The sequence below is a fragment of the Gobio gobio genome (genome assembly GCF_949357685.1).
Source record: "Gobio gobio genome assembly, chromosome: 13".
Lineage (NCBI taxonomy): Eukaryota > Metazoa > Chordata > Actinopteri > Cypriniformes > Gobionidae > Gobio > Gobio gobio.
Window position 1 is genome coordinate 48,112,031 of NC_137106.1, and position 19,520 is coordinate 48,131,550.

The window sequence follows — 19,520 nt, forward strand, 5'->3', positions numbered from 1 at the left end:
CCTGCTGAGGAAACTGTTGACTAGCTTGTTGTTGAACCTGCTGAGGAAACTTTTGACTAGCTTGTTGTTGAACCTGCTGAGGAAACTGTTGACTAGCTTGTTGTTGAACCTGCTGAGGAAACTGTTGACTAGCTTGTTGTTGAACCTGCTGAGGAAACTGTTGACTAGCTTGTTGTTGAACCTGCTGAGGAAACTGTTGACTAGCTTGTTGTTGAACCTGCTGAGGAAACTGTTGACTAGCTTGTTGTTGAACCTGCTGAGGAAACTGTTGACTAGCTTGTTGTTGAACCTTCTGAGGAAACTGTTGACTAGCTAGCTGTTGAAACTGCTGAGGAAACTGTTGACTAGCTTGTTGTTGAACCTGCTGAGGAAACTGTTGACTAGCTTGTTGTTGAACCTGCTGAGGAAACTGTTGACTAGCTTGTTGTTGAAACTGCTGAGGAAACTGTTGACTAGCTTGTTGTTGAACCTGCTGAGGAAACTGATGACTAGCTTGTTGTTGAACCTGCTGAGGAAACTGTTGACTAGCTTGTTGTTGAACCTTCTGAGGAAACTGTTGACTAGCTAGCTGTTGAAACTGCTGAGGAAACTGTTGACTAGCTTGTTGTTGAACCTGCTGAGGAAACTGTTGACTAGCTTGTTGTTGAACCTTCTGAGGAAACTGTTGACTAGCTTGTTGTTGAAACTGCTGAGGAAACTGTTGACTAGCTTGTTGTTGAACCTGCTGAGGAAACTGTTGACTAGCTTGTTGTTGAACCTGCTGAGGAAACTGTTGACTAGCTTGTTGTTGAACCTGCTGAGGAAACTGTTGACTAGCTTGTTGTTGAACCTGCTGAGGAAACTGTTGACTAGCTTGTTGTTGAACCTGCTGAGGAAACTGATGACTAGCTTGTTGTTGAACCTGCTGAGGAAACTGATGACTAGCTTGTTGTTGAACCTGCTGAGGAAACTGTTGACTAGCTTGTTGTTGAACCTTCTGAGGAAACTGTTGACTAGCTAGCTGTTGAACCTTCTGAGGAAACTTTTGACTAGCTTGTTGTTGAACCTTCTGAGGAAACTTTTGACTAGCTAGCTGTTGAACCTTCTGAGGAAACTGTTGACTAGCTTGTTGTTGAACCTTCTGAGGAAACTGTTGACTAGCTTGTTGTTGAACCTTCTGAGGAAACTGTTGACTAGCTTGTTGTTGAACCTTCTGAGGAAACTGTTGACTAGCTAGCTGTTGAACCTTCTGAGGAAACTGTTGACTAGCTTGTTGTTGAACCCGCTGGTCAATTTGCTTTAACATCAGAGGATTCTGGGGCAGATTACTCCACTGTGGAACAGCATGACAAAAAGTACAAAACCACACACAAAGTGCCAGAGATTGAACAGCACACCAGCTTCCTGCCATTGTTCAACAACTAGTCACACTGTTGAGATGATGCCCTTTGGTCTTTTTGTATTCTACAGATTTTGGCTAATTAACAATGATCCCTCCCTCTTCATTAAGAGTCATGATTCTCCAGACTTGCCCAAATGGGAGTTTATGCTACCAGAAAATTCTCATCAAAATCATACGCATGTGATGTAGGGGAGTGCGGGGCACAAACTAACGCGGGGTTATGCCAAGTTCACACTGCCCGATTTTAGCCCCGATTTTGACTCGCCGACAGGTTTTGGGAAATCGCAGACAAATGGCTGAAATCATAGGCAAATCGGTGCTTGTGCACGCGAGTGACAATCACGCAGTGTGAATGATCAAAGACGCGATCAGAGAGAATCGCCGATGAGTCGCCGACGCTCGCGAGATATTTGGCATGCTAAATATCTGGACCTGTCGGCGATTCAAACTCCTGCTGTGTGAAATGAGTTCTGACTGAAAAATACATCTGCGATGACCGACAGCCAATGAGAGAGCAAGATACAGGGCAGCGGGAGGTTCGGGGAGGAGTTATAGACCAGAATATCCGTATTTTTAATATATATATATATATATATATATATTTACAGTTATATCAAGCAGAAACAAAGCACAAACATTTGCTTGACCAGCCGCAGCAGCAGCACACTGCAAAATTATTTATTTACCTCAAACTCTCTTTGCAGAACACAATCCTTGCTCCCCAACCATTTCCTCCACCATAATCTTTTTTCTTTTTCTCCTTTTTGCTGCAAATCAGCGCACAGACAATTTGGATAGCAAGTTTCTGAACTGCAGTCTATATTTTTAATAACAATTCCAGTCTGGCGCAAGAACTCCGGTCTGACGCACGTGTGATCTCGCGTTGTTTCCTTCTCACTTCTTGCGTATGTTTGCTTATGAAACGTAGTTCGCGGACGGGACAGAGCTGTCGGCGATTTTTCCTTTTGTACAGTCATGCAGTGTGAAACCCTCTGTCGCCGATCCATCGTGCAGTGTGAACACAGCAGTGACTGAATGCTGGCCCAGGTAGTCATGCAGTGTGAAAAGAACTTGTGATCCGACGAGTTTGAAAATCGTGCAGTCTGAACTAGGCTTTAGTTGTAACACACATGGTTTAACACTTTCCACACATGCCAGGATGACGAAACTTAGAAACTTAGTGTATTTACTAGTTGCCATATCAACATTATTTAGAGAAAAAATAGCGGCAAAATTAAATAATCTTTGGAAGATATTACTGAACATTTATTTAACCATGGCAAAAAGTAAATTTCTTACTTAAGTTTATTTTTCATCTCTGTTTTTTGTGTTTATTTAAAACAAGACAAATCTGATATTATTTGAATCTTATATCTGTTATTTAACAGTTGAGATTGTTCTTTAATGTTGATCTAACAGCAGAAGACATGAGCCACGGTTTAAATCCCAGTTGCGCAGGTGGGGTGCATTGTAACACTGCATTACAATGAGCCCCTATTAGAACTACGCTATTATATTCTATACTTTTATGAATTCTTTTGAGAAAAGGGTGAATAATGACAGAGTCAATGATCAGAAATTATTCATTATCATTATGTTTTTAACTATGCTGTTTAGCTGTATGTAGCCAAAAATCTGTATAATTTTAATCATTACAAATTAAAAAGTTAATAATTGTATTTTATTGACAAAATATTTTAGTTTGTCTTGTATTTTTTGTTATTATATCAGGTAACATTTTAAGCTGTCATTTGGTCATGTTACAATGTGCCCCACCCATGGGGCATGTTGTCACATTTCACTTCCATTCTTTCGGGGTAAATCAAGAAAAAAAGTATACACAGTATTAATGAAACAAAACCACATAATTGTACTAGACATGTGGGGAATTAATGTGAGAAAAAATAAATACTCTGAACCCCAAGTGAATTTACACAAACTGAGACAGTCAAAAAGCGTTAGGTTGTGCCCTGCTCTCCCCTATATTTAATCCAATTAGTCAGATTTGTCATATTGAAGACAAATAAAAAGGTTCATGCTCAGGTTTGCTACTGGAGCTTGCCCAAAGTACTTTGGGTAGATGTTTGGTGCATTCCGCTTTGCTTGTAGACATGCAGAAATATTAACTAGCATTACTACTTTTACAATATCTTTATATGGCAGAAATAGTAATAGTCTGTAGTTCCAAATTTAGCAACACACTCACAAACCTCCCTAAGCACTTCCCCTTGGGGCAATCCCTGTCGCCAGTTTGAAGTGTTCCACAAGTGGACAAGAGAGGTTTATGTGGACAGACCCTCGACTCCTTGATTATGACAGAGGGGACGAATCTACTCATATATACTTTAATTACAAAATAAATGTAACTGTAATCAGTTACTGAGAAAAAAATGTGTAATTAAATTACAGTTACTTATGAAAATGTTAATTATTACAAAGGGGGTTACATCTGAATATTTTCGGTAAAAAGCTAGGATATGTTGAATAATATTAATTGGTTGTTTTGCCTGTGCAGGATGCCTCTTGCCATTTACAGTGGGGGTTTTTTAATATACAATTGCTAGGACCCATTTCTCAATACTTAGGACACTTTTTCAAAACTCTTCACACAGTTCTCCTAACAAACTTTCAGCTCGGCGCAGCAGATAATTTCACATTCAAAATGCACTAAAACTACCAAAACACAATTCTTTCCCCTAGCAAAGGTTTTCAACCAACACACACTTTGTCAATCCCCAAACGGACGAGGCGTTTATACTTGACGCACTCGCCGTTGTACTATTCTGTGAAACGACAGAGGGCGACTCGGAGTAATTGTTCTAGAAACCATCAGGAAACCGCAGTGAGAGAAGTAGAAGAATGTAGCTACACAGGTGACCATATTTATTTTAATAAACTTCACCAAAAAAAAAAAACACACTACAAAAGAATCGTGTAAAACTCAGTAAACCTTGATTGCTAATCATTAATCCGGTGTATGCTTTCGATTTACCCCAAAAGAAAGTGAAATATGACAGCCTGCCCCATAGGTGGGGCACATTAACATGACAGCTTGAGGTTCAGATACAATAAAAACAAGACAAACTAAGTCAAAATACAAATTAACTTTCAAATAAAATAATGCCATTTAATCATTAAAACTATACTGACAAACAGTTATACAGAAGTTAAAAACCATAACTTCTGAACATTGACTGTTATTCTTTCCTCAATAGAATAGTTCTAATAGGGGCACATTGTAACGGTTACAACATGCCCCACCTGTGCAACTGGGATTTAAACCCGTCTAGTATCTTCTGCTGGTTAGAGCAGCATTAGAACTCTCAACTGTTAAACAGATTGGTCTTATTTTCAATAAACGTTTTGTTAAATGTTCAGTGAGCGCGTCCAAATAATTATTAATTGGTGCAGTTTCACTAAATAATGTTGATATGGCAACTAGTAAATACATTAGGTTTCATCATCCCGGCATGTGTGGAAAGTTAAACTGTTACAACTAGCCCCGCGTCAGGTTGTGCACCGCTCCCCACACTAACCTTGAGAAGTTTAAATTCCATACGGAGAAAAATAACAACTTCTGTACCTCTGCAAGTCACATAGCATGCAGCCATAGGGTTTCAGACTAATTGGGACTTGCAAAGGTACAGTCAGTTCCACCACATTTGCAGAATAAGGCACTCTTTCCAGGTCAAAAGCAGTTAAACCAGACATGAAGCAAAGTGAAAAGTCAGATACAAGCAAGGATTGATGTCAGTTTTATTGAGAAACTTTCTTTTGCCCTTGAACAATTACAGGACCAAGTGTTGCCTTGCCTTCCCACTGTACACCTAGAGAGAAGAAAGAGCAAAGTTAGGAGCACTTAAAACATCAAAAGCAAGCTTAAAGCAAGAGCTACCGACCTCCATAAGGAGAAGCAGCAATTCCACCATCAGGACCACATGTTGAGTCACAGCAACCACAAACTTGGTCATTTCCATCAGCAGCAAACCACCTGCAACAAGACAAAGCACTTTCAACATGAGCAAAGAAATTAAATAATAATAATATAATAATAAGTGCAACGTACCCATTGGCAAAGGAACAGGATTTGCGCTGAGCGTCACTGGGTGCAGAAGCAATAGTTGCCTTCAGAACACATGTTATGTAGATCTACAAGGGATGACAGACAAGTCAGAAAACCAAAGCAGATGGGAAGAGAAGTCAAATTAACTCTTGTGGTACATACAGATGGACTGGTGCTCTCCTGGAACATGAATGCCTCCAGCTGGAACTGGATCTTGTCAACCTGGGACCGAGGCATGAAGCGGGAGCTGGAAGCTGTAGCCTTGGCATCCACAAAGCACCTGACGACAAAGTCACCACAAAGAGCAACTCATGAATGTTTAAAAAGAGCAAACAAAACAGTCCTATAACATCAAGAGCCATGACCTTACCCATGATTCTCAATGAAGGAATATCTCGGAAGGGAGTTCACGTCAGGCACTTGAGTGGCCACACAGCTGTCCACAAACACACGCAGAGGCACATGATTGTACTGCTTCACAGATGCCTCGATGTTAATAACACCACCCAGGAAATAGGAGTATGAAGGCCTCTGGTAGGACCAATCGTCTACAAAAGAGAAGGAACACCCTAGGAAGAGCCACATTTGCAAGGTCGAAGGTCCAAAGAAAGTGCACTTACCCAGCATGAGCTTCAGGGAGAACATCAAGACTTCTTCACCAACCTTGGTTGAGGCATAAGGGACCCATGTTGGCCTCAAGGCATCACTGCTTACATTGTGTAGCCTGTGGTTCATGAAAGTACCCATTAAATGGTCTCCCAGTTGCACAAGCAGTGAAAGTCACAGAGGTCACTTACCTTTGATAGTGGCATTGAACGCCAACAATTGCACCATCGGCCCGGGTAATCGGAGTACCTGCAAGAGCCTCAGGGGTGTAGGTAAGAGAGAAGGTGTAGACAAGCTCATCCTCATTCATCTGTAAGAGATTGTAGTTAAAACATCAGTTCCTCATCAAGGTGTAATCATTATTATGAATGAGAGAAAGTGCATTGTGCAATACGGTGGACAAACACTTAAAGCAGGAGAAAACAACTGCAGAGCTTAAAACATGCATTGGTATGAACGGGCCTTAAGAAATGTTATGCCAGCTGCCCTGGCAATGCAAATACAACAGCAGTGTGAACGGACGGTCCTTGAGGAGGACTTTGGATATCCTCAATTTGAACAAACAACCAATTAAGATTTAGGAGTTCTTACCATCTGCACACTGTTGCAGTCCTGTAATTCATACTCAAAGATGAGCACCCTAGACTCAGAGTCCTGACCAACAACAGAACATCCACCTAGAGACAGACCAGTTGGCTGGATCAACTGACCATTGCTAAACAAGTCCTGCTGGACTTCTACAAGAACCCGGTTCTCTCCGCATTGAACCGCTACGCTGCTGGGAGTCACGGGTTGCCTCAACTGGAAGTCCACCGCCAACTCGCTCTGCACCTCGGGAACGACGGGATACCTCCAATCCAAAGGCTTCACTGGACCCTGCAACAGCTGCTTCTCCTGAAGGCCAAAAGGCTCCTGTGCAAGGCCTCGGGAGGCAGGACCCAAAGGACTCTGAAATGGAGAAGCCACTTGCAAAGGATTCCAGAGTTCTGGAGCAGAAAAGGCAGGACTTCTGAAATCTGGATCTGATTTTGGCCCCATGCTTCTTGGACTTTGACTGTGCATCAAACTTCCCCATGCATCAGGCAGATCAAACACAACAATCACAACCACCACTAACACACCTTTCAGAAGCCCCATCCTAGCAAACTTTGACACAAATGCCACAACACACACCAGTGCTTGGCCTAGCCATTTTGTACAGCTTTGAATGAAGGTGGCTCATCCCCTTTTAGTTTAATTGATTGCCTTTGATTCTCCTCTGGACCTGTAGAGTTTATATGCATCTCTGGGACCCACAGCTCTGCACAATTTGTATGTCTCTCTTATCTGACAAATTGAGGGGGACATTTACATGACACCATTTTCAAATAAAACTTTAAATGCATTGTGTTCATTTACACAACAACAGTGCTTTGTGGCCCTTAAAAATGCAAACTTTTAAAAACAGGGTTTCAAAGTTCAAGTTTTTGAAAATGATACCATTATTGTCTCCATGTAAACTACAAAAACATGAATTTGTGAAAACTGTGACATCATGCGCATGCATATTGCGTCTTTAGTCTATAGGCACGTAGTGTTTCTTTGCCAAGTGTCATCGCCATCTACTGGATTCTCTGCAGGGATTCTCCTAGAGATTTAATCAGATCAACATCATATTTGCACAGTCTAATCTAAAGGCCTTGGTGATGTTAAATTGCGAAGATCTTGAGTTTTCCCTGACGGTCGTGTCAGTGGCGGCCTCACAAAGTTCGATGGTTCGCAATAAAACAGGAAGTTGTTGTAACTCGGGCATACAATTTCCGATCTGCCCCAAACTTCACATGTTTGATAAGAGTCCTGACCTGAAGACATCTACATGCCAATATTCAGTTACAGTCATAGCGCCACCTGCGGGCAACAGGAAATGCCTTGTTTTACATTGTGATTAACTCCTCATTGAGATTTAACTATAACATCATCATATTTGGTCATCATATCAGGCCTTGGTGATGTTAAATTGTGACAAAGGCCTGACAAAGTCTGATGTTTCGCCATGACACAGGAAGCTGTTGTAAGTCAGGCATACAATGTCCGATCTGCCCCAAACTTCAGATGTTTGATAAGAGTCCTAGCCTGAAGACATCTACATATGAGTTTCAGAATTAGGCATGGCAAAATGGCTCGATAGCGCCACCTACAACATTTCAACAAAGTGCCCCTCCCACTACGTTTCACATACAGGTATGAAATTCGGTACACACATGTAACAGCCCAATACCTACAAAAAATCTCCTGGTACAAAATCAACGACACAGAGGGAAGATAGGGAGGGAAGGGCATGAAAAAGTTAATTGAAACAGTCATTCATTTTTGTCCACTTGCCCTCAGCTTCTTATTCTTTAACATCAGCAGTTTATGCAACTGGCCACAGACCTACGTTTTCTCAAATTTTCCACCAAAATGTCTCTAGGAAAAATGTGTGATACAAAGAGCAAGAAGAGTTAACAGGACGAAGACTTAAGGATGGGGCACTAAAAATGGACAAATATAATAGTAGACCCCATTTTGAAATGTTTATTTCACAAACCTAATTCACCAACAGTTAGCTCTTCAAACCAGTTAAATAGAATTAAAATGGGATGCATTTCCTTGATGCCATGGATTGCCTTCCACATTCTGTTTTTAATGGTGCAACAAGCACAGACAGTTAAACAAAGTAGCTTATTGCCCAAATCTACAGAAGCGACATGGTTTAGACCAGTTAACGTCACACTCTGGAGACGGTTTATAGACCCCTTTCATGAGTAAGGTTAAAAGCAACACAAAAAAAACAGGACAAGTTTAAAACATTTTAGAACCCATTTACACCTGTATTTAGCATAGTCCACTTGTGATTGGACTGATAAACGCTTTAGTACCAGGTGTAAACAGGCCCGCAGACAGCAACTCCGGTGTGACACACCAGTTAAGGGACTAAACCAGCTTTTATTAAAGCACCAGTCTACTTTTCAATAAACATTGGGGCTAGCCTAAAGAAAAAAGGCTGGTCACAATTTGGGATTTAAAAAAAATAAATAAGACAATGCAGGTTGATACTGATTTCGTTGCAGATGCAATGCTGTACTTGCACGACTTCAGGGGCTTTCAAATAGCATTACCAAAAAACAGAGGGACTTGGCATGCTTGAATAGCAATACAAGCAGTTATGTTAGTCCAGCCATAAAGCCACAAGTTAGAGAGCAAAACAGCAACTTGGCAAATAGGTCAGGTTTGGGCAGAAACTTGGCTTGTTTAGTTCAAGACAAGCATAACCTTGAAGCAAAAAAGGGAACTCCTGTTTAGTAGTGTAGCCCAATAAATCAAACTGAGAACAGTCATGAAAAATCAATACCAAAGAGACAGTGGAGTTAAGAAGTTTATTAAAACTACTAAAGTCACATGACCAGGGTAACTTCTCCACTAGACACCACAGTTTGCCCACTAGAGATGGTCTTGACGTTAGCATCTCTTCCTGGAAAAGAAAATGGTAGAATGGTGAGGCATTTAAAAACCAAATTCTCATGGTTCCTGAAGTCAGTTTACAACAAGCACTCACTTTTCCTAGTGCAGCTTTGCTCACAGGAGCCAGAAGAGGGATGGCACACTGCTGTACTACAGTGGATGAAGATCTAACAGAGGGGGGAAAGGGATAAGCCACAGAAAGAAAAACACCTAATATTAAGGATTCAGGTAAGGCTGCAGAGCATACGGTTTCCTGTAGAGGAGCCAGTGATGCTGGATCCACAAATGTGAACATCTTCACAACAAAGCGCTTGTAGTGGGTTGGGAACTGAAGACCAGAAGATCCAGCCACCGGAACCAATGAGGTCAGGTAACGGTCATCCTGGTAAGGGCATCTGAAAGGTAAAGAGGCAGTCAGAAGTGCCTTACAGCACACTAGATGGATAAAGACTGGCCTTACTCACCCATCGACCAGAAGGTCCCACTGGGGTAGACTGAGTGGACTGGGGGTTGATGTCGCCCAGCAATGTCCAAGCATTAGGACAATGTTGGGGTCGGTCCTCTCCAAAATGCGCACCTCAACATACACAGGCTCCCGCAGGACTTTTGTGACGGGATAATCAGCATCACCGTAGTAGGACGTGTATGCCTCATCCCCTGAGGAAGAAAACCAGCGTTTAACCAGAAACTGCTGCAATCTGGATTTTTAGAAAATACTTGTGCATACTTGGACAGACACTTACCTTCTGCACAGCCTTTGGTGACACATTGACCATTTGCCAGTCTAAGCTCCACCCTGAGGGGTCCAGAAGCCGCTACTGGTGGAGGTGCAGGAACAGTGTTGACCTCCACAACCAGAGCTTCCACAGAAGTAGCAGAGTACCTACACTGGAAGAGGAGCCTAGACAACAAATAGTGAGCTTGTAGCCTTTGTCAAGGATTCATATTTTTTCTAATTAAAAAAAACAACAACAAAAAACCTACTCAAAATGGCTGTCCCTTGTGATGGAACCAAGTGGTCCGACACCCACTTCATACGAGGAGGTCATTCGGTTCTCATACACCACATATCCACCGTCCTCCTGCAAATAATAACTGTTGGCATCCAGGCCATTCTAAGCCATGCAGAACAGAACCACAAGCAGCTACTCACCATCATGCTTGTGCCACATGCAGTGACAGGGAACTGGTATATAGCAAAGGAAGGTGTGGATCCCACAGGACTGCAAGGTGGGTCGTTTCCACCCAGGAGACGGACTGAATCCAGGCTCAAGCGAGGTAGTGTAACATCTCTTGCCACCACTACCACAAACTGACCATCTCTTATACACTGGACAGTCACTGGAACAAGGTACAAGAGCAGGTTATTACTGAGGAGTGGTTTAACATGAAAACCTTAACATTGACTCACTCTTACCTGCCTTCCCATAGAAACACTGCTGTCCATTAAAGCAGCAGTTGATAGCGTCACACTCAGCACCACTGATACCAGGTGGGCCACATTGGATCTGCTCATAATCAGCTACAGCACATTTGTCAAGGGGCTCTGCCTGCGCCACTGGCTGCTTAGACTGAACCTGCTGAGGAAACTTTTGACTAGCTTGTTGTTGAACCTGCTGAGGAAACTGTTGACTAGCTTGTTGTTGAACCTGCTGAGGAAACTGTTGACTAGCTTGTTGTTGAACCTGCTGAGGAAACTGTTGACTAGCTTGTTGTTGAAACTGCTGGGGAAACTGTTGACTAGCTTGTTGTTGAACCTGCTGAGGAAACTGTTGACTAGCTTGTTGTTGAACCTGCTGAGGAAACTGATGACTAGCTTGTTGTTGAACCTGCTGAGGAAACTGATGACTAGCTTGTTGTTGAACCTTCTGAGGAAACTGTTGACTAGCTTGTTGTTGAACCTTCTGAGGAAACTGTTGACTAGCTTGTTGTTGAACCTTCTGAGGAAACTGTTGACTAGGTAGCTGTTGAACCTTCTGAGGAAACTTTTGACTAGCTTGTTGTTGAACCTTCTGAGGAAACTGTTGACTAGCTAGCTGTTGAACCTTCTGAGGAAACTGTTGACTAGCTTGTTGTTGAACCTTCTGAGGAAACTGTTGACTAGCTAGCTGTTGAACCTTCTGAGGAAACTGTTGACTAGCTTGTTGTTGAACCCGCTGGTCAATTTGCTTTAACATCAGAGGATTCTGGGGCAGATTACTCCACTGTGGAACAGCATGACAAAAAGTACAAAACCACACACAAAGTGCCAGAGATTGAACAGCACACCAGCTTCCTGCCATTGTTCAACAACTAGTCACACTGTTGAGATGATGCCCTTTGGTCTTTTTGTATTCTACAGATTTTGGCTAATTAACAATGATCCCTCCCTCTTCATTAAGAGTCATGATTCTCCAGACTTGCCCAAATGGGAGTTTATGCTACCAGAAAATTCTCATCAAAATCATACGCATGTGATGTAGGGGAGTGCGGGGCACAAACTAACGCGGGGTTATGCCAAGTTCACACTGCCCGATTTTAGCCCCGATTTTGACTCGCCGACAGGTTTTGGGAAATCGCAGACAAATGGCTGAAATCATAGGCAAATCGGTGCTTGTGCACGCGAGTGACAATCACGCAGTGTGAATGATCAAAGACGCGATCAGAGAGAATCGCCGATGAGTCGCCGACGCTCGCGAGATATTTGGCATGCTAAATATCTGGACCTGTCGGCGATTCAAACTCCTGCTGTGTGAAATGAGTTCTGACTGAAAAATACATCTGCGATGACCGACAGCCAATGAGAGAGCAAGATACAGGGCAGCGGGAGGTTCGGGGAGGAGTTATAGACCAGAATATCCGTATTTTTAATATATATATATATATATATATTTACAGTTATATCAAGCAGAAACAAAGCACAAACATTTGCTTGACCAGCCGCAGCAGCAGCACACTGCAAAATTATTTATTTACCTCAAACTCTCTTTGCAGAACACAATCCTTGCTCCCCAACCATTTCCTCCACCATAATCTTTTTTCTTTTTCTCCTTTTTGCTGCAAATCAGCGCACAGACAATTTGGATAGCAAGTTTCTGAACTGCAGTCTATATTTTTAATAACAATTCCAGTCTGGCGCAAGAACTCCGGTCTGACGCACGTGTGATCTCGCGTTGTTTCCTTCTCACTTCTTGCGTATGTTTGCTTGTGAAACGTAGTTCGCGGACGGGACAGAGCTGTCGGCGATTTTTCCTTTTGTACAGTCATGCAGTGTGAAACCCTCTGTCGCCGATCCATCGTGCAGTGTGAACACAGCAGTGACTGAATGCTGGCCCAGGTAGTCATGCAGTGTGAAAAGAACTTGTGATCCGACGAGTTTGAAAATCGTGCAGTCTGAACTAGGCTTTAGTTGTAACACACATGGTTTAACACTTTCCACACATGCCAGGATGACGAAACTTAGAAACTTAGTGTATTTACTAGTTGCCATATCAACATTATTTAGAGAAAAAATAGCGGCAAAATTAAATAATCTTTGGAAGATATTACTGAACATTTATTTAACCATGGCAAAAAGTAAATTTCTTACTTAAGTTTATTTTTCATCTCTGTTTTTTGTGTTTATTTAAAACAAGACAAATCTGATATTATTTGAATCTTATATCTGTTATTTAACAGTTGAGATTGTTCTTTAATGTTGATCTAACAGCAGAAGACATGAGCCACGGTTTAAATCCCAGTTGCGCAGGTGGGGTGCGTTGTAACACTGCATTACAATGAGCCCCTATTAGAACTACGCTATTATATTCTATACTTTTATGAATTCTTTTGAGAAAAGGGTGAATAATGACAGAGTCAATGATCAGAAATTATTCATTATCATTATGTTTTTAACTATGCTGTTTAGCTGTATGTAGCCAAAAATCTGTATAATTTTAATCATTACAAATTAAAAAGTTAATAATTGTATTTTATTGACAAAATATTTTAGTTTGTCTTGTATTTTTTGTTATTATATCAGGTAACATTTTAAGCTGTCATTTGGTCATGTTACAATGTGCCCCACCCATGGGGCATGTTGTCACATTTCACTTCCATTCTTTCGGGGTAAATCAAGAAAAAAAGTATACACAGTATTAATGAAACAAAACCACATAATTGTACTAGACATGTGGGGAATTAATGTGAGAAAAAATAAATACTCTGAACCCCAAGTGAATTTACACAAACTGAGACAGTCAAAAAGCGTTAGGTTGTGCCCTGCTCTCCCCTATATTTAATCCAATTAGTCAGATTTGTCATATTGAAGACAAATAAAAAGGTTCATGCTCAGGTTTGCTACTGGAGCTTGCCCAAAGTACTTTGGGTAGATGTTTGGTGCATTCCGCTTTGCTTGTAGACATGCAGAAATATTAACTAGCATTACTACTTTTACAATATCTTTATATGGCAGAAATAGTAATAGTCTGTAGTTCCAAATTTAGCAACACACTCACAAACCTCCCTAAGCACTTCCCCTTGGGGCAATCCCTGTCGCCAGTTTGAAGTGTTCCACAAGTGGACAAGAGAGGTTTATGTGGACAGACCCTCGACTCCTTGATTATGACAGAGGGGACGAATCTACTCATATATACTTTAATTACAAAATAAATGTAACTGTAATCAGTTACTGAGAAAAAAATGTGTAATTAAATTACAGTTACTTATGAAAATGTTAATTATTACAAAGGGGGTTACATCTGAATATTTTCGGTAAAAAGCTAGGATATGTTGAATAATATTAATTGGTTGTTTTGCCTGTGCAGGATGCCTCTTGCCATTTACAGTGGGGGTTTTTTAATATACAATTGCTAGGACCCATTTCTCAATACTTAGGACACTTTTTCAAAACTCTTCACACAGTTCTCCTAACAAACTTTCAGCTCGGCGCAGCAGATAATTTCACATTCAAAATGCACTAAAACTACCAAAACACAATTCTTTCCCCTAGCAAAGGTTTTCAACCAACACACACTTTGTCAATCCCCAAACGGACGAGGCGTTTATACTTGACGCACTCGCCGTTGTACTATTCTGTGAAACGACAGAGGGCGACTCGGAGTAATTGTTCTAGAAACCATCAGGAAACCGCAGTGAGAGAAGTAGAAGAATGTAGCTACACAGGTGACCATATTTATTTTAATAAACTTCACCAAAAAAAAAAAACACACTACAAAAGAATCGTGTAAAACTCAGTAAACCTTGATTGCTAATCATTAATCCGGTGTATGCTTTCGATTTACCCCAAAAGAAAGTGAAATATGACAGCCTGCCCCATAGGTGGGGCACATTAACATGACAGCTTGAGGTTCAGATACAATAAAAACAAGACAAACTAAGTCAAAATACAAATTAACTTTCAAATAAAATAATGCCATTTAATCATTAAAACTATACTGACAAACAGTTATACAGAAGTTAAAAACCATAACTTCTGAACATTGACTGTTATTCTTTCCTCAATAGAATAGTTCTAATAGGGGCACATTGTAACGGTTACAACATGCCCCACCTGTGCAACTGGGATTTAAACCCGTCTAGTATCTTCTGCTGGTTAGAGCAGCATTAGAACTCTCAACTGTTAAACAGATTGGTCTTATTTTCAATAAACGTTTTGTTAAATGTTCAGTGAGCGCGTCCAAATAATTATTAATTGGTGCAGTTTCACTAAATAATGTTGATATGGCAACTAGTAAATACATTAGGTTTCATCATCCCGGCATGTGTGGAAAGTTAAACTGTTACAACTAGCCCCGCGTCAGGTTGTGCACCGCTCCCCACACTAACCTTGAGAAGTTTAAATTCCATACGGAGAAAAATAACAACTTCTGTACCTCTGCAAGTCACATAGCATGCAGCCATAGGGTTTCAGACTAATTGGGACTTGCAAAGGTACAGTCAGTTCCACCACATTTGCAGAATAAGGCACTCTTTCCAGGTCAAAAGCAGTTAAACCAGACATGAAGCAAAGTGAAAAGTCAGATACAAGCAAGGATTGATGTCAGTTTTATTGAGAAACTTTCTTTTGCCCTTGAACAATTACAGGACCAAGTGTTGCCTTGCCTTCCCACTGTACACCTAGAGAGAAGAAAGAGCAAAGTTAGGAGCACTTAAAACATCAAAAGCAAGCTTAAAGCAAGAGCTACCGACCTCCATAAGGAGAAGCAGCAATTCCACCATCAGGACCACATGTTGAGTCACAGCAACCACAAACTTGGTCATTTCCATCAGCAGCAAACCACCTGCAACAAGACAAAGCACTTTCAACATGAGCAAAGAAATTAAATAATAATAATATAATAATAAGTGCAACGTACCCATTGGCAAAGGAACAGGATTTGCGCTGAGCGTCACTGGGTGCAGAAGCAATAGTTGCCTTCAGAACACATGTTATGTAGATCTACAAGGGATGACAGACAAGTCAGAAAACCAAAGCAGATGGGAAGAGAAGTCAAATTAACTCTTGTGGTACATACAGATGGACTGGTGCTCTCCTGGAACATGAATGCCTCCAGCTGGAACTGGATCTTGTCAACCTGGGACCGAGGCATGAAGCGGGAGCTGGAAGCTGTAGCCTTGGCATCCACAAAGCACCTGACGACAAAGTCACCACAAAGAGCAACTCATGAATGTTTAAAAAGAGCAAACAAAACAGTCCTATAACATCAAGAGCCATGACCTTACCCATGATTCTCAATGAAGGAATATCTCGGAAGGGAGTTCACGTCAGGCACTTGAGTGGCCACACAGCTGTCCACAAACACACGCAGAGGCACATGATTGTACTGCTTCACAGATGCCTCGATGTTAATAACACCACCCAGGAAATAGGAGTATGAAGGCCTCTGGTAGGACCAATCGTCTACAAAAGAGAAGGAACACCCTAGGAAGAGCCACATTTGCAAGGTCGAAGGTCCAAAGAAAGTGCACTTACCCAGCATGAGCTTCAGGGAGAACATCAAGACTTCTTCACCAACCTTGGTTGAGGCATAAGGGACCCATGTTGGCCTCAAGGCATCACTGCTTACATTGTGTAGCCTGTGGTTCATGAAAGTACCCATTAAATGGTCTCCCAGTTGCACAAGCAGTGAAAGTCACAGAGGTCACTTACCTTTGATAGTGGCATTGAACGCCAACAATTGCACCATCGGCCCGGGTAATCGGAGTACCTGCAAGAGCCTCAGGGGTGTAGGTAAGAGAGAAGGTGTAGACAAGCTCATCCTCATTCATCTGTAAGAGATTGTAGTTAAAACATCAGTTCCTCATCAAGGTGTAATCATTATTATGAATGAGAGAAAGTGCATTGTGCAATACGGTGGACAAACACTTAAAGCAGGAGAAAACAACTGCAGAGCTTAAAACATGCATTGGTATGAACGGGCCTTAAGAAATGTTATGCCAGCTGCCCTGGCAATGCAAATACAACAGCAGTGTGAACGGACGGTCCTTGAGGAGGACTTTGGATATCCTCAATTTGAACAAACAACCAATTAAGATTTAGGAGTTCTTACCATCTGCACACTGTTGCAGTCCTGTAATTCATACTCAAAGATGAGCACCCTAGACTCAGAGTCCTGACCAACAACAGAACATCCACCTAGAGACAGACCAGTTGGCTGGATCAACTGACCATTGCTAAACAAGTCCTGCTGGACTTCTACAAGAACCCGGTTCTCTCCGCATTGAACCGCTACGCTGCTGGGAGTCACGGGTTGCCTCAACTGGAAGTCCACCGCCAACTCGCTCTGCACCTCGGGAACGACGGGATACCTCCAATCCAAAGGCTTCACTGGACCCTGCAACAGCTGCTTCTCCTGAAGGCCAAAAGGCTCCTGTGCAAGGCCTCGGGAGGCAGGACCCAAAGGACTCTGAAATGGAGAAGCCACTTGCAAAGGATTCCAGAGTTCTGGAGCAGAAAAGGCAGGACTTCTGAAATCTGGATCTGATTTTGGCCCCATGCTTCTTGGACTTTGACTGTGCATCAAACTTCCCCATGCATCAGGCAGATCAAACACAACAATCACAACCACCACTAACACACCTTTCAGAAGCCCCATCCTAGCAAACTTTGACACAAATGCCACAACACACACCAGTGCTTGGCCTAGCCATTTTGTACAGCTTTGAATGAAGGTGGCTCATCCCCTTTTAGTTTAATTGATTGCCTTTGATTCTCCTCTGGACCTGTAGAGTTTATATGCATCTCTGGGACCCACAGCTCTGCACAATTTGTATGTCTCTCTTATCTGACAAATTGAGGGGGACATTTACATGACACCATTTTCAAATAAAACTTTAAATGCATTGTGTTCATTTACACAACAACAGTGCTTTGTGGCCCTTAAAAATGCAAACTTTTAAAAACAGGGTTTCAAAGTTCAAGTTTTTGAAAATGATACCATTATTGTCTCCATGTAAACTACAAAAACATGAATTTGTGAAAACTGTGACATCATGCGCATGCATATTGCGTCTTTAGTCTATAGGCACGTAGTGTTTCTTTGCCAAGTGTCATCGCCATCTACTGGATTCTCTGCAGGGATTCTCCTAGAGATTTAATCAGATCAACATCATATTTGCACAGTCTAATCTAAAGGCCTTGGTGATGTTAAATTGCGAAGATCTTGAGTTTTCCCTGACGGTCGTGTCAGTGGCGGCCTCACAAAGTTCGATGGTTCGCAATAAAACAGGAAGTTGTTGTAACTCGGGCATACAATTTCCGATCTGCCCCAAACTTCACATGTTTGATAAGAGTCCTGACCTGAAGACATCTACATGCCAATATTCAGTTACAGTCATAGCGCCACCTGCGGGCAACAGGAAATGCCTTGTTTTACATTGTGATTAACTCCTCATTGAGATTTAACTATAACATCATCATATTTGGTCATCATATCAGGCCTTGGTGATGTTAAATTGTGACAAAGGCCTGACAAAGTCTGATGTTTCGCCATGACACAGGAAGCTGTTGTAAGTCAGGCATACAATGTCCGATCTGCCCCAAACTTCAGATGTTTGATAAGAGTCCTAGCCTGAAGACATCTACATATGAGTTTCAGAATTAGGCATGGCAAAATGGCTCGATAGCGCCACCTACAACATTTCAACAAAGTGCCCCTCCCACTACGTTTCACATACAGGTATGAAATTCGGTACACACATGTAACAGCCCAATACCTACAAAAAATCTCCTGGTACAAAATCAACGACACAGAGGGAAGATAGGGAGGGAAGGGCATGAAAAAGTTAATTGAAACAGTCATTCATTTTTGTCCACTTGCCCTCAGCTTCTTATTCTTTAACATCAGCAGTTTATGCAACTGGCCACAGACCTACGTTTTCTCAAATTTTCCACCAAAATGTCTCTAGGAAAAATGTGTGATACAAAGAGCAAGAAGAGTTAACAGGACGAAGACTTAAGGATGGGGCACTAAAAATGGACAAATATAATAGTAGACCCCATTTTGAAATGTTTATTTCACAAACCTAATTCACCAACAGTTAGCTCTTCAAACCAGTTAAATAGAATTAAAATGGGATGCATTTCCTTGATGCCATGGATTGCCTTCCACATTCTGTTTTTAATGGTGCAACAAGCACAGACAGTTAAACAAAGTAGCTTATTGCCCAAATCTACAGAAGCGACATGGTTTAGACCAGTTAACGTCACACTCTGGAGACGGTTTATAGACCCCTTTCATGAGTAAGGTTAAAAGCAACACAAAAAAAACAGGACAAGTTTAAAACATTTTAGAACCCATTTACACCTGTATTTAGCATAGTCCACTTGTGATTGGACTGATAAACGCTTTAGTACCAGGTGTAAACAGGCCCGCAGACAGCAACTCCGGTGTGACACACCAGTTAAGGGACTAAACCAGCTTTTATTAAAGCACCAGTCTACTTTTCAATAAACATTGGGGCTAGCCTAAAGAAAAAAGGCTGGTCACAATTTGGGATTTAAAAAAAATA

At 41.6% G+C, this 19,520-nt stretch overlaps 1 protein-coding gene across 1 annotated transcript in view; it reads right to left on the reverse strand.

The window, feature by feature from the left end:
* Positions 1 to 19,520, reverse strand: part of LOC307136039 (uncharacterized protein) — a gene marked incomplete at both ends in the record, with an annotated part of 141,752 nt that overhangs the window by 1,499 nt on the left and 120,733 nt on the right. The window contains 7 exons of the mRNA XM_079832785.1: positions 9,625 to 9,697; positions 9,778 to 9,925; positions 9,995 to 10,187; positions 10,274 to 10,431; positions 10,515 to 10,612; positions 10,684 to 10,871; positions 10,948 to 11,052. Coding sequence (XP_079688911.1) covers positions 9,625 to 9,697; positions 9,778 to 9,925; positions 9,995 to 10,187; positions 10,274 to 10,431; positions 10,515 to 10,612; positions 10,684 to 10,871; positions 10,948 to 11,052 — 963 coding nt within the window. The remainder of the gene's footprint in view (positions 1 to 9,624; positions 9,698 to 9,777; positions 9,926 to 9,994; positions 10,188 to 10,273; positions 10,432 to 10,514; positions 10,613 to 10,683; positions 10,872 to 10,947; positions 11,053 to 19,520) is intronic.